This window comes from Chironomus tepperi, unplaced genomic scaffold, assembly GCF_022539635.2.
Source record: "Chironomus tepperi strain 1889 unplaced genomic scaffold, CSIRO-AGI_Ctep_v1 contig_82, whole genome shotgun sequence".
Classification (NCBI taxonomy): Eukaryota; Metazoa; Arthropoda; class Insecta; order Diptera; family Chironomidae; genus Chironomus; species Chironomus tepperi.
This window is the reverse complement of record NW_027226204.1, coordinates 58,326-74,293: the sequence shown is the minus strand read 5'-3', so window position 1 is coordinate 74,293 and position 15,968 is coordinate 58,326. Positions and strand designations below refer to the sequence as shown.

At 30.1% G+C, this 15,968-nt stretch overlaps 3 protein-coding genes across 3 annotated transcripts; 2 read left to right on the top strand and 1 right to left on the bottom strand.

The window, feature by feature from the left end:
* Nucleotides 1–508: 508 nt before the first annotated feature.
* Nucleotides 509–3,375, bottom strand: heix (UbiA prenyltransferase domain-containing heix). The gene is made up of 3 exons (XM_070633866.1): nt 2,789–3,375; nt 2,098–2,294; nt 509–1,835 (listed from the first exon to the last, which is right to left on the bottom strand). Exons 1-3 carry the CDS (start codon nt 3,003–3,005, stop codon nt 1,203–1,205), a joined length of 1,047 nt encoding a protein of 348 aa, XP_070489967.1. The 5' UTR covers nt 3,006–3,375; the 3' UTR covers nt 509–1,202.
* Nucleotides 3,376–3,720: 345 nt separating this feature from the next.
* LOC139085753 (adenylosuccinate synthetase-like) lies at nt 3,721–8,250 on the top strand. Its single transcript, XM_070633897.1, has 9 exons — nt 3,721–3,966; nt 4,113–4,202; nt 5,591–5,693; nt 6,307–6,586; nt 6,674–6,813; nt 6,881–6,934; nt 7,001–7,167; nt 7,250–7,434; nt 7,494–8,250. Exons 1-9 carry the CDS (start codon nt 3,859–3,861, stop codon nt 7,732–7,734), a joined length of 1,368 nt encoding a protein of 455 aa, XP_070489998.1. The 5' UTR covers nt 3,721–3,858; the 3' UTR covers nt 7,735–8,250.
* Nucleotides 8,251–8,647: 397 nt separating this feature from the next.
* Nucleotides 8,648–11,223, top strand: LOC139085754 (small COPII coat GTPase SAR1-like). Its single transcript, XM_070633898.1, has 4 exons — nt 8,648–8,782; nt 9,264–9,329; nt 9,555–9,976; nt 10,955–11,223. Exons 2-4 carry the CDS (start codon nt 9,287–9,289, stop codon nt 11,069–11,071), a joined length of 582 nt encoding a protein of 193 aa, XP_070489999.1. The 5' UTR covers nt 8,648–8,782; nt 9,264–9,286; the 3' UTR covers nt 11,072–11,223.
* The last annotated feature ends 4,745 nt before the right edge of the window (nt 11,224–15,968 follow it).

Sequence of the window (15,968 nt, the reverse complement as noted above, 5' to 3'; positions counted from 1 at the left end):
TCTACGACCACTAACTTATTTTGTCATCTAAAATATTTCCCCAACAACATGATATGTTCCTTTAATATGAATAAATGAATTTGTGGTGAAATTTGTCGAATTTTTTGTTATTATTTTAATAATATGTGTTAAGCATGCCTTGCGAAAATTTTGTCAAAATCTTATTGGAATTTATTTAAAAATCCATTTTAGCTTAATTTGAATTTTTGTAAAAAATTGGCTGTTGTGAGGTTTTCAAAATTAGCTGTTGTATTGTTTTCAAGTTCAATTTTTAATTCTAAAATTAATTTTCTGTTGTAAAGTTCTGGCTAGCATTATAAAGCTGTTGTAACGTTTAATTAGCAAAACACAAACTGCTTTAAGGCTTTGATTTATTTAGCTATTGTATTGTTTTTAAATTCATATCATTGTATTGAATTCAAAAATAAATTTGCTGTTGTAAGGTTCTAGCTATCATTATAAAGCTGTTGTAATGTTCTGCCAACAATACACAAACTGTTATAATGTTTCGATCAATGACTGTTGAAGTGTTTTTGAACATTATTTCTAAAAATTGACTGTTATAAAGTTTTAAAACAAACTTTTGTGAGGTTTTATATAAAAAAACAGCTGTTGTAATGTCTCAGTTACTGACCCTGAATTATTATTTCCACAAGAATAGCCTGCACATACTACTTTTTTAAGACTACAAAACTACAGTAAAATTATTGACCAATGTCCATAAGTAAAAATACTTCCATTTAAATTTGATGAGTTATAAATATAGCCTGTATGATTAAATGTACTTAATTGAGTATGGTATTGAGTAGGGTCGTTAAACTTATATTTTGTTGTTTCGTATGAGCAACAACCTGTCCATATTGACTTTAATTAATTAAAAAGAAAATTTTTTTTATTATAATGCCCCAAAAAAGATGATTTTCATTTTCGTTTGTAGCCACATATTACAGCTATTGTAAATCACAATTCTTCTTTTCGTTATGATTTATTTTAAAAACAGATTATTTTTTTTTATGTTGTTTTTGTTTTCATTTCTTGTAATTGTTTTGTTTATGCTTAAAATAATGACAAATTAAATTAGCATATATTTTTTTAATTTTTTTTTTCTGTTCGCATACCAATCCGACAGTGATAGTACGCATATGTATTTAATTAATGTACTTTTTCAGTATTAAAAAAAAAAAACTTTTTTTTTTCTGCACTTAAATTCGAGAAATTAATGGTAAGTGAGGTACACAACAGCATGAAACAATGTATAATATTCCAAAGAAGAAATTAAGTTTAGCAGTTTGTCTAGGAACGCCTTGTAATGTATTTTCATTTCTAAATTGTTTCTCAATTTTAAACGCATGAGGTAGGGTTACAAGTGGCAATACAAACCATAATGATGACTTAAAACTCAATACAACAAATATAATGTATGGTATAAATAGAAGGAGAGCATATAGAACATGTGAAGCTGTTCGTCCAATAAGAATTGCTAATGTAACAATACCAACTTTTTGATCACTTTCCGAGTCTCTTGTATTATTGCTATGAAGAATTGCCTCCGTATTTAATGCCAATGGAAGTGCATAATAAATTAAAGCCCAATTGATATTTCCCGTCTGTGACATGTATGAGAATATGACGGAAATTGGTCCGAATATGATTAAAATCAGCAAATCTCCTAATGCAATATACTTTAATCCAATTCCTCCCGTGTATAAAAATGATGATGACAATCCGCCGAAATAAACAAGTGCTAAATGTTCCATGCGTGCCGGCGATAATATTGCGAGGAGTACGAAGCCGATGCAGCCTAATGTATACAAAACGGCACCTAACGACACGACCTAAAATACAATTAAAAAGTATTATTTTAACGGTTATTATTCAATTTAAAATTTAACGACTTTTGAAATTTGAATTGTCAAGTTCAAAAATTTTAATTATTCAAATTTTTGACCTAACGATTTCAAAGGTTGCTTAAATTTTGTCTATTGTACAATAATTAACTTCCTTATTGAATAAGAAGCCAGTCACGCGAAAAATTCATCAAATAACATTAAAAAAAAGTGAACGTAAAGCTGCATAGAGGAAGGAAAAGAATCTCACCTCGTCCATCGTTAAAAGATGATCAACAAGTGTCCGATCATCTGACTTTCGATTGTCAATTCCTTTGACATAATCAAAGTATGTATTTACCACATTTCCGGCACAATGGACAGTAATGATTGTAAAAACATTCAATATGAATATTATGAGACTAAAATCTTGTTGAGCAGAATGAGTACGATAAGAAATTGCAGCACCTAAAAATAGAAACAAAATAAGTAAGTAAATAGAGATGATCAGTGACAACAATAGGAACGTCGACAAAAGAAGATCAAGCATATGATTATGATATTTTTTTTTTGAGCATTAGAGAGAAATGGAAATGACGAATTTAATGAACCAATAAATAAAAGAACCAGTTTTTCTCATAAATTGGGAATGCTTCACAAGGTGAAGATGATTTTTTTTTTGTGTCCATAAGAGAAGAGAAGAAAAAAAAAATTCACTATACTATGTGTAAAATGAAGAATGGAGAAGAAAAAAAATGAATGGAAATCATCTTTTCCATCTTTGAATCAATCAGGAAGTAAGCGCGTACGCGTTTGTCACATGAGTTAGAAGTAATCAAGTTTTTTGTGTATTGATTATCAAGTGTCACATTGTATTTGCATCCTTCTATATATGATAGACATAAATGCACATAATATGCATAAATTAATAGCACTATATGGCACGTTGGCAATTTACCTACCTAAAATTGTCGGAATAATGCTAGCTGACAATGACCATACTCTTAGTGCAATGAGATAGCTTTTCAATTTCATAAGAGCATTTTTATTCGACGGATGATAATCATCTGATTTTACTGGATCTAATAACGGTGTTGTGCCTGATGATGTTGTTGCTCCATTCCTTCTTGACGTCGTTGCTGTTTCTGTCCTCAATTCGCTTGGCTCACTTGATGTCATATTCTATTTTTAAATCGTTCTCTTCCAATTTTTCTGGAAATATCGGCAATTGATCTTTTATTTATGTTAGCAAGTAATGACTGCTGTTTCCCGTTCTTCTTATTTTTTTATTTTTTTCTGCAAGATCTTTAAAATATTCTTAATAACTTTTTGCTGTATTAAAATTATCTCATTAATTCTCTTAATATCGTTCAACACATCACACTCTTGCTATTGTATACTCTTGCACATATCGATTGAGAATACTTCTATCGAGTCACTGCCTTTAGATTCTACTTAATTAAGCTTTTTTGATGAAATTTTATTTTCTACTGTATACTCTTACTCAAAAAATCGCGTAACTTCGTGCCCCTTCTTTTAAACTTTCGGAAATACGTTAATATCTTCTTTTATCGTATTGTCTTCAGATTATGTGGCGGTATTTAATTTCATCATGCATTCTAAAAATTGCATTTTATAAGAATTTGCGGATTGCATTGACTGATAAAGTTTTAAAACACTTTTTATGATTTAACGTTTTTTCAGAATTTGAGTTTTTTCAGTTCAAAATTTTGAACAACGAATTTTCAAAAAAATCATAGATAACGACGGAAAATTTTATGTGAACATTGTTTAATAAAAAAAATTATTAAAATTATAGTGTATATAGAAGGTATTAAGTGAAAAATATTAATCCATAGCATTTGCAAATTTGTCAACCAACAGCGCATAGCATCGCCCTATCCGAATATTTAGCACATCGAGTTTTTTTTTTGTTTTCAAGAAAAATAAGTTTGTCTGTTGTGAAAATTTTCAGTGCGATCTTCTGAGTGACGATAACTAGTTGCTTGAGCAATTTTCATTTGACAACATAATGTCTTCACTAAACGGAGAAATAAGTAATATAAATTACACAAATGGAGAATTATTACGAAATCGGGATCGGTCTGGCAGCGTTTCAAGCTACGTCTCTAAAGTTCAGGTATGTTTATGTAACATTTTAATGCGTCGGTTCTATATTATTGAACATAGCGATTCAGCTGATATTAATTAAATATTAAAACATTTTAAAATCCATACAAAAATTTGCTAACAAAGGAATTTATTATTTTTAATTTTAATTCATAGGTTGTTCTAGGAGCACAATGGGGCGATGAAGGCAAAGGAAAAGTCGTTGACATGCTGTCCGGAAATGCAGATATCGTTTGCAGATGTCAAGTGAGTAAACAGAAACATATAAGAAGAGGACGGTCTGTTTGCAAGCCATCCTTTTAAAAAATAGAGGTTATTGTCTATTACGAAACAGGCAATAGAAAAACGATAGGAACCGAAAATCGGAATTATACCATGTGATTTAAGTGACAAATGTACACATACATTGACTCTTATTTTTATGGTTATTTACACATCATTTAAATTGTATGCTTACTGATTTATTATCAACGGAGAAATGGAAAAGTTTATCTACAAAAACAGATACCTTCATAATTGTGTTGTCGTTGTCATCGCGCGTTTTCATGTGAAATCGTCATTTTTATCATCAGTTTAGTATTAACCAGATTATTCCAAAATATTAATGCTAATTTAATAATCAGCAACGAAATGGTCACACGACTTCCAATTTCGCTTTCATTCATAACATCAACAACAGGTGTTTATGGTCGCATGACTATTTTTCCCTCCTTTCACATATTAGCCTGTCTGCTTAACGAGAGAGAAAAATGCTGATTGATAACTGACCTTGTTTCCTTAAACGATTTCGTTTCATCTCCTAAAGAATTGCATCAGCAGCACTATTATTATCATGATCCATGAACGATGAGCATCTTCTTCAATGAATTTCAATTTTCCTTTCCAATTTCTTTCCTCTCTCATTCTTTTCTAAACTACAATAATTGTAAGCAATTTGGACGATTGCCAAGCATTAGGTGCTGACCGTAAAATTTTCAACTCACATGATAATGAACGAACATAGTGCTGGCTTCTGAGAAATTAGAGCTCACAAATTTTCGGTCGGACGAAAATAGTACCTGAAAGACTTTGTATCTCTCCTCCTTTCTGCATGTATAATCATTGCCGATAATTTCTCTTCAAACACATTCCTCTCGAGCTTCTTTCTGCTCGTTTCGCAAAGCTGTATCTTTTTACCGCATTGTCAATGAAAATTATATGAAGGTCGTCTAGTTCATTTTGTCAGTCTGTCAATCCTTTTTGCTTGGAAAAATGCAAAAATTGTAGATTTTAAGCTCACAACTATTTTTATGAAATTCTAACGGTTTTGTAAAATTTGAAATTTTTAACGGTATTGCAAAATCTGAAATTTTAGCGGCTTTGTAAAATTTGAAAATTTAACGGTTTTGTAAAATTTAAAATTGAAGTTAAAATCTCAAGTTTGCTTGCATTTCAAATTTTGAACTTCAGTTAAGAATTAAATTGATGATTTTAAACAATTAAGATGCGCTTCAGCTGCTCATAAATTGGTCCTCTTCATTACCAGTATTATTTTCATTCACAAGAATGTGATTGACTCATTCTTGACTTTTCAATGCCAAACTTTTTTCCAATTATTATTAAATACATTTTTATTTATTCTCTTTTTTTTCTAGGGAGGAAATAATGCAGGACATACGGTCGTAGTTGACGGCAAGGAATTTGACTTTCACTTATTACCTTCAGGAATTATTAATGAAAAAAGCATATCTATAATCGGTTAGTAGTAAGCCTGTCATCCATTAATTTACTTTATTACTGTTCATGATTTCTCATGGCACGAGAGAAAAAATAATGTTATTATGTCTAATTTAACTTTGTCATCGCTATTTCATTTCTGTTTCCCAAAAAAACTTTTTGTTTTGTCAAGAAAATGAGGCATAAACCATAACTCGTTGTAAATTGATTTAAAAACAAAGTTTTATCGATTCGAGAATGGAACATAGTGGCACAATTTTATGTGCTTGGTTGTCATGATTATTCCTTGTTTTGTGGAATAGTTCATGATCACATTTTGGTTCCTTTATTTTTAAATCGCTTAAAATGTATGAGAATTTTAACGGCATTTTGAGATTTGAAATTTAACGGACATTTAAATTTTGAAATTCTAACGAAGTTCAAAATTTTGAATTCTAGAAATCCGTTATATTTCAAAATTTTCAAAACCGTTAAGTTTTAAATTTCTAATAAGATTTACATAGAAACGAGAAATAAATTCTCGAGAATTAATCTACGCATTAAAATATTTTCGTGACCTTTTCATTCATTCCAATACTTCAAACTTGTTATAAATTTATGCTAATAATTTTTTTCTGTTAACAACTATTTTTAGGTAATGGCGTTGTTGTACATCTCCCAGGTCTTTTTGAAGAGCTCGCAAAGAATGAGGCAAAAGGTCTCTCAGATTGGCAAAATCGATTGATTGTATCAGACAGAGCTCATTTGGTATTTGATTTCCATCAGCAAGTTGATGGTCTTCAAGAGGCAGAAAAGGGCGGAAAATCACTTGGCACAACAAAGAAAGGAATTGGTCCGGCATACAGCAGTAAAGCAACCCGTAACGGAATTCGTGTCGGTGATTTGCTCGGAGACTTCAATACATTCAGTGATAAGTATGTAACTTGATACACAATATATATACAATTTATGATGACTACATCACTAATTGTTGACATTTGTTATTAATTGTGAAATTGTAGATTCCGCTCAATTGTTGCAACACATCAAAGACTATTTCCTGGCTGTGCTGTCGATGTCGATTTTGAACTTACACGTTATGCACAGTATGCTGAAAAATTGCGACCTTATGTCAAAGATACAATCTTTTATCTCCATTCAGGTTCGTTTATTTAAATTTATTTATTGTGTGACTCATGGAAAATTTTTATTATTTGAAATACTTACAGCATTGCGAAATGGAAAGACAGTTTTGGTAGAAGGTGCTAATGCGGCCATGTTAGGTAAGTCTTATTAATTATAGCTATTTATATAGTCTGTTTTTAATCCCACTAAATTAATTTCTACAGATATTGACTTTGGAACATATCCATATGTAACAAGTAGCAATTGCTCAATTGGCGGTGTCCTTACGGGTCTTGGTTTACCGCCAAAGGTTATTGGTGAAGTAATTGGTGTCGTTAAGAGCTACACAACAAGAGTTGGCGACGGTCCATTTCCAACAGAATTAAAAGATGTATGTTTTTGACTAATTTAAAAACAATAATAAGTTTTTAGAGACGAACGTGACTCACTTAAAAATGTTCAAAATTTTATAGGATATTGGCGATCTCCTACAAACACGTGGCGGAGAAATTGGCGTCACAACAAAAAGAAAACGTCGATGTGGATGGTTGGATTTGCCTGTTTTGCGTTATACTTCACTTGTTAATGGATATTCGGCCATTTGTCTAACTAAACTCGATATTCTTGACACTTTACCAAACATAAAAATAGGCATAAAGTGAGTATTTTGACCCTTCACATGACTATGACTTATTCAAATTACTTGTCTTTTTGTAGCTATAAGTTGCACAACAAGACAATTTATAATTTCCCTGGATCAATATCGGATTTGGCACAAGTTGAAGTTGAGTATGTTACATTACCTGGATGGCTTCAATCGACCGAAAATGTTCGAGATTTCCGTGACTTGCCCGAAGCAGCACAAAATTATGTGCGGTTTATTGAGAAAGATTTGGATGTTCCTATTAAATGGATTGGTGTTGGAAAGGGCCGTGAATCGATAATTAAAGTTTATTGAAACTCATTGACTAAAATACGCTTATGCTAATCCTATTAACGACTTACTTTTCTTATTTTTGTTTCTCTAAAAAAATCGTCAAACCAAAAATTTTTCTTTACACTTTTCTTTTTAATTTCTTTGTTTTTCTTTTCAACAAAAAAAAAAAGCTATTAAGCCTTACAATATTTTTTATTTTTACAAATTGTATCATTTTTTTTTTATTAAAAAAACTTCAAACACTTTGAGAGCTTATTGCTTTTTAAAAAACATTTTTTTTTTATTATAGGTAATATTTTAGAACAGAAATGGGATTTTTAATAAAAATCGCACATACTTATTGCTTATAACATACTTAAAAATAATAACAGATTCCAATTTAAAATGAGGAATTTTCTTTTTTTTAGAAAAAATATTAAATAACAATGATTGTGAGCAAATGTTTGAGACAAACAATTAAAGAAAATGCTGTCAGAAAATGATTTATTTTAAATATACCTATCTTTATGAATAAATTTTTAATTGTCTTTACGAAAATATTTCTCTTTTTATTAAATGTACAATTTTCAGAATGTCCGCCCAATTTTAAAATTTAACGGCTTTTTGGTATTTGAAATTAAACGACTTTTTATGATTTAAAATTCAAAGGTTCAAATTTTGAACTTTCATTTCAAATATTGAAAATTTTCAAATGATTAAAAATCGTTGAATTTTTGAATTTTATAATCAGTATGATTGCCATAATAATCTCAAACAAATCCACTTCCAAGCCCATGACACGTGCTGATGAGAGCTTTTCTATCACCAAAACGTGCTTATCAGTATTTTAAATCCGAGATTATTTTAAACTAGAGATTAAAATTGCACAAAAAACTTAAGCTACATTAACGTATTTTAAAAATTCAAACAAAGCAGAGTTTTATTCGTAGTTTCACACCGCTTTTTCTCATCAGTGAGTTGTATTAATCGATGAGTTGGAGATTCTGAAAATTTGCTTAAAATATTCAGTTTTTCTACGATATTAAATAAGTTAGCTAAGAAATTTATAGTTAATTAATTGATTTAAGAGGTACGAATAAGTTTGTGTAAAAAAAAAGCATTAAAAAGTGAACAAAATAAGGATTAAATTGACATGGTGAATAAATGAGGGAAAAAGTTATCAGAAAAAAGATACAGACAAGCAATACACATTAACTAAAGTAGATATATGTTGAAGGTCTTTTCGCGAGAAGATGTGCTTGTGATGGCCAAATATAAAGTTTTGTAATATGTGATCAATTTACGACAAAAAAGATGTGAAACGTCTGTAAAATAAAAAATTTATGCAAAATATCTTAAGCACGTCCACTTGATTGGCTTTTTTTTTGTGAATTAAATGATTTTGATAGCACATCATTTTAGAAATGAATATGAGATATTCCAAATGTCCAATGACGTAGCACAAATATTATTTTGAACTTTGCTTCCTTCAATCATGTCAATTTACATGCCCTCATTATACACGATTAATAAGCAATTTATACTATAATTAACAAACCCTTCTTTGTTAGATTACAGCAAATAATAAGAAATAATGTTTATCTGGGACTGGTTCACTGGTGTTTTAGGATATTTGGGTAAGTTGCATTCCTTAATGACATTTTTGTGTGCATGTATTGCATTTTAATAACAAAGAAGAAGTCATTGTCAGTTCCTTATTTCCATTGTTTGGCTTGTCTATAAACGACTTAAATATTTGCAAACGCAATCACAATTCGCAATACAAAAGAGAAAAAAAAAATTGTTTTTTTCTTCTTATTTGACCTTAAAGTCTAATCATCTGATTCTTATGTCCATTTTAGGATTATGGAAGAAATCTGGCAAATTATTATTCTTGGGATTAGATAATGCTGGTAAAACGACACTTCTTCATATGCTTAAAGATGACAGATTAGCACAACATGTTCCAACACTTCATCCGACATCAGAAGAACTGTCCATAGGAAATATGCGTTTTACAACATTCGATTTAGGTGGACATACGCAAGCACGTCGTGTGTGGAAAGATTACTTTCCAGCTGTCGATGCTATTGTCTTTCTTATTGATGCATGGGATCGAAGTCGCTTCCAAGAAAGCAAAATTGAATTGGATTCATTGTTAACGGACGAAGCTTTATCGAACTGTCCCGTCCTTATATTGGGAAATAAAATTGACAAGCCAGGAGCAGCCAGTGAAGATGAATTGAGAAATTTCTATGGACTTTATCAACTTACAACAGGAAAGGTAAATAATACTCAATGCCATACATTGTTTTAATTATTATAATTGATGTTACGTTGTTGATGACGTAAAAATATTGGGAAGCAAATGTTAAGTCATTGTTGCCAAATCTTTTTATTTTTTGTTTATTGCTCCACATACGAATATAAAAGAAAATTTAATTCAATAACGCGAAAGTAAAAGTTTTTAATGAATTATGTAAATTTATCCATTTAAAAAGTGAGTCGTGACTCAAATGTTTTGCTCATCTGGCATATTGACTTTGCTGACGTAATTAATCATACCCAAAAAAAAGGTGCACCAATACATACACGTCCTATTTCTAATGTTGATTTTAAATTACTGATAAGACTTTTCAATTTTTTTTATTGAAATTTTTCAAACATAGAAATTTTGAATAATGCACAGCAATTGCTTTTTTATATATTTTTTGTATTTTTAATTATTTTGTAAACAAGTTGAGGTAAAATCACGATGCAATATATGAATATGCTTCATTTTAATTTAATTTGTGACCTGATTTTCAAGTTTTGCGAGTGAATAGAAAATTATTAATTCATTTTGAAATGAAACTTTATAAAATTGACGGTTATTTTTGAACATTTTCAAAAAATCTATTTTGATCTTCAGCTTTTTTTTGAATTTCAAAAAGTCGTTATTTTTGAACTTTGAAATTTATCAGTTATTTTTTGAATTTCAAATGACCGTTAAAAATTTAAAATGTGTTAATAATTGAAAATGACACAAAAAAGTATCAGAATCAGCAAAGTAATGTTAGATGCCAACATTTTCCACATAAAATAACGTCGTTATTCTTATTCTGTTAATGACTGTATTCAATCAAAAAATACAATCAAGTATATGAAGTCACATTATGTTCTTCTTTATAAAACTTCTCAATCATCATGTCATTATTTCACTGTCATCAACAATTGGACGAAAAGAACTTTAACTTAATTGAATAAATTTTTATATTTTCAGGCAAACATAGCAAGGTCAGAGTTATCCGGCCGTCCATTAGAGCTCTTTATGTGTTCGGTGTTAAAGCGACAAGGATATGGTGAAGGCTTCCGTTGGTTGGCTCAATATATTGATTAGGCATGATTTTTAATTATATTAAAAAATATGTAATATTGAAAAACAAAAAAAAAAAGTTATAAATTAATGAAGTTTCCCAGAATCCCAACGTAAAAACACAAGAAAAGAAAAAGCTTCATGAGAAACAAATTTATACAAATTAATTAATTTAAAGTGAATGAAAAATATGTGAAAAATAATATCAAATGAACCTACAAACATAATAGAGACAAAAAGACATCTTGAATGGGTTAATTAATTTAAATAGTAAAAGGATTCTTCTTTTAAACTTGCAATTATTGTAAACTGTATCATCATATTTATGAGTAATTTTTTTTTGGTTTTTTTTCCTTACTTTTGAGTATCTCCCTGATGTTATCATCCTTTAATTATTTTTAAATTAAAAACACAAGATAAGAAAAACAAAAAAAAAAAATCCCGCTTGAAGGCCGTTTAAATAAAAAAAGGAAACAATCTTTTCTCAACTGAATATAGCTTTTTGACTCTTTTATTGCTGTTGTGAAGTAACATTTGACATTTACTGCATCAATAGCACAACCTTGATCAAATTTTGCTCATATTTGGTATTTATGGCTTGAAGTCCTTGACGTCTATCCGATATTGTCCTTCAGTGAAGAATTAACAAAATGTTGGCATAGGTTTGCTACTATCTAACGGTTAATATTAATATGATAGTGACTACTAGCGACATCTGTTGGTCTGTAGCTTAATGGTTTTCAAATTTTATTCACATGTGATGCATGCGAACGGCATGGAAATTTGAAGATGGAATGAAATTTTGAGGAAACAGTTTAGTCTTCGAATAAACAAGGAGCATGCTCATGATTACTTTAACAAAACCGAGTATGCTCAGTTATATTGTTTCAAAAGACTCATGAGCATGCTCATTTCGATGAACTTGCTGATTGTTTATTAGGGATCTTTTGCCAAATTGAGTTTTGTATTAGTAATTAGCCACTTGTAGCGTACATAAGGGTAGAATGGGATTGAAAATCCTATTTCTTTAATGGACATCATTTGTAAATTGTCTCATAAGAGGTTTAAATACCCAATTTTTATTTTTTTGCGTATGATTATTCAAATTTGATCAAGTCTAACGTTTACAAAATTTAAATCATCCTCAATTTTCTCATGGGGTAACTAAACTTTGGATCAATGAATAAACTTTACATAAATCTTTTTAATTTAAATCAGTCAAATTTAAATAAATTTGCCTTTTTGACACTTCCATGTATAACTTTATCAAAATTTTATATAAAATTAAGACTAAATTTATTAAATTAATATCCAACGTAGCCGTGAAATTTCACAAAAATTGCTAAATTATTCAGAAAAGTTGAAATTATACAAAAAGATGAAATTATACAAAGTAGACGCGTGCTTAGTGTGAAATTATTCAAATTTTGATAGATATCAAAAGTTTAAATATTAATTTAAAGTTTCTCATAGATAAATTTTGGTTTTTACATATGTAAAAGGAACACACAGTAAGTTGTCAAGATGCTGTCTTAATTATCGTACTTCAATGATTTAATTTCCTGAATAATTTATCCAAAATAATTCAAAATTGAGACAAAGATTTAGATAAATATTGAAAGCACTTGAAATGGACATAATCTTGACGCTGTGTTTTGTAACTTTGGCTGAGTGTAAATTAGAACTCCTTACGGATTTATGTAATTATTCACAATGTTGTTTATTCTTCGGAGTCCAACAACAGACTGAACTTTTGCAAGAATAAGGGGTTTTCAACTGTGTGCAATAAATATTATTCAAATCTCAAATGAACGTTTTAATTCTATGAATTAGAATAGAGCATAGAATATCGGCTTTCTCAGCAATAACCCAGGATTGATGAATGGTCAATTTAGAGGCTTAACAGTACATAACCAAACACAACTTGCTAAGTTTGCATGCCTCATAAATTTTGGTTGCTGGAGCAACGTAGAATTGGTAAACAAACTATTTTAAATGCAAAATAAGCATTGTAACTAAACAACCCCATTGCAAAAAATCATCAAAAAAATGTCAGTCGTCAAAATCTCACGTGCCGCATCTTAAATCCAAAGCAAACAAATTATGAATCCAAAAACAGAAATAAAAATTTTAAAGCATTTTTTGCGTAACATTTAGCACCCAAAAACGAAGATTGAATCATCACGAAAATGAAAATATTTTCCTTGCATCTTATGCTGATTCTCTCGCACTTGCTCTCTCTCGATTGTTGTGAAATATTGAAATGAAAACTCAACATGACAGGAAGCATACGCATCATAATTGAAAATAATAATTTTATTTCCCCTTTTTATCATAATTTCTTTATTTTTTGTGTCTGTTTTCTTTTGTTCTTTTTGTTTGCAGCCAGTACACATAATGTTTTCGATCGCAATTCAAGACAGAGCGTCTGCATGAAATTAGATTAAACATAATCAGTGATGTTCAATCTCTTTAATATGCCAATCTCAATAACTCGACCTATTTTTCAGTTCTATTTCTAGTATATCACACAGTTATTCGTGATGATTGACTTGATATGGATGTAGACACTTGTTTGGTGATAATACACAGCATAGCGATGCTCTAGTTTCTGTATTTGGTGTTTGATGAGTGGATGTTGTTGATAAATGATGTCTTTTGGTTAGAGGAAGGTAAAGATTGGGCTTAAAAAGGAGTCTAGCGTCATGAAGGTCAAGATACAGCCATATTAAGGATAATGATGGTCGTCAAAGATATTTTCAAACATTCCTTAACCCTTTACCTAATAGTCAAAACTAAAAAAGTCTCAATCACAGCCAGATTGATCAATTCTAAATGCTAGCCGTCTCCGTATGCCTTCCACCTTCATTCTTCATTCTTCATTCTTCATATCCATGTGACACCATCACAAAATGATTCCCAAATGAGAATCTGCAATATTTTTTTATCGGAACTTCTTATTATTTAACCTGCATTTTGATATCTGTGTTACTAGTTGACTTACATAATATCAAATCGAATTTTATGGAGTTTCTTGTTATAGCTTTATGCTAATTTGTCCTGATTAAAGTTTATTTGCCAAAAATCATCGCTTGCCGTTTGGGATGTCTATTGATTATTTTATTCGAAATTCAGTTTTGCTGAAATTTCTATTTTCGGTTTTACATTTTGCTATGTTTTTGGAAATGTCGTGGAACTATGGTTCATCAGCAGAAATTAAGTCTTTTTATGACATATGTGAGGAATTGTTGCATAAATTTTATTGATTTAATCATTAATATGTATTCAAAATTTCGTATTTGTAAAAATTGCTGGTTTTCGGCATGTAATAAATAAGAAAAGGCATGATTTGCACTTTTGGACGCTTAGATTGGATCAGCAGATAAGAAAATGTATTTTAAATTGTGTCTATTTTAGTAACTAGATCTGCAAACTATCAGTTGCAAAATGCAAAATCTGCAGCTACAGATTTTTAGCGCATTTTTGAAATTTTTTTTCAAAAAGGTAGCTTAATAAGACACTTTGTTCGTTCGTTTGTTCGGCTGGAACGCGAGATCTCGAAAACTAGACATCGTAGAGAGCTCTGATTTGTTTTAATAGCTTCGTTCTATCAAGTTATTGGGTTATCGGTCATTTAGAAGTTTCAAATCAACGCATAAATACTATAATTAACAGTTTTTCATTTTCATATACAACAACAACAAAAACAACAACACGTTTTTTCATTGTTTTACAGTGTTTTTCAATGTTTGTCGATGTTTTTACAGTGTTTACTGAAAAATGTTTGAATTTTTTTGACCGTTATGAGGTTTGAATTATGAAAATCCGTTAAATGATGAAGTTCTTAAATTTGTGGAAGTTTTATATGGATCTTGTTTTAAAGATCTGGAAGTGACTTGGATCTTACTGGATCTTGGTTTTTAGGTCTGGAAGTGACCTGGATCTTACTGGATCTTGGTTTTTAGGTCTGGAAGTGACCTGGATCTTACTGGATCTTGGTTTTTAGGTCTGGAAGTGACCTGGATCTTACTGGATCTTGTTTTTAAGGTCTGGAAGTGACCTGGATCTTGGTTTTTAGGTCTGGAAGTGAACTGGATCTTACTGGATCTTGGTTTTTAGGTCTGGAAGTGAACTGGATCTTACTGGATCTTGGTTTTTAGGTCTGGAAGTGACCTGGATCATACTGGATCTTGTTTTTTAGGTCTTGAAGTGACTTATTTATCAATTACTGATCGCTGGGACAAAAATGCGCTGAAGTCACTCGATAAGAACGAGTACTTTTGTAATTTTTTTTGGAGAGCTACCTTAAAGTCAAAACTCTTTTGAACCTATGCAAAATTCAAACACTCCCAAACTTTACATGTTATATAATCAATAGCTTCAAACAACACATTTTACACCAAACGCGAATTTATTGATAGTTATCTTGCCAAATTCCTTTTGATATGGGAAATGATCATCGCTATTTCTATTTCTTACATGATTGTCTACATATATGACATTTATTATACATGAAAAATGTCAGCAATAAACTGTGAAGACAGCTAGTTTCGTTTTGTAGATCTCATAACCATTTCTCAAAAATTGCAATTTAATCATCTTAAGGAAGTGAAGAACTTTAATTGCAAGAATAAATCGAAATTCTTTGCAATTATGCGTGCCTCATTAAAACCTGATGTTATATGTGCTGACTATAATTCATGAAGTAAATGAGGAAGCTGTTAAGCAGTTATAGAATCGTCAATTAAATATGAATTATTTTACAGTATCTTGTCTACTTATTAGAGTTAAGTAAAGCCACATTGTTATAACTTGATTATAACGTTCATTTGAGATTTGAATAAAATTTATTGTACATAGTTGAAAACCCCTTTTGATGCAAAAGTTCAGTCTGTTTTTGAACTTTGAAGAATAAACAATA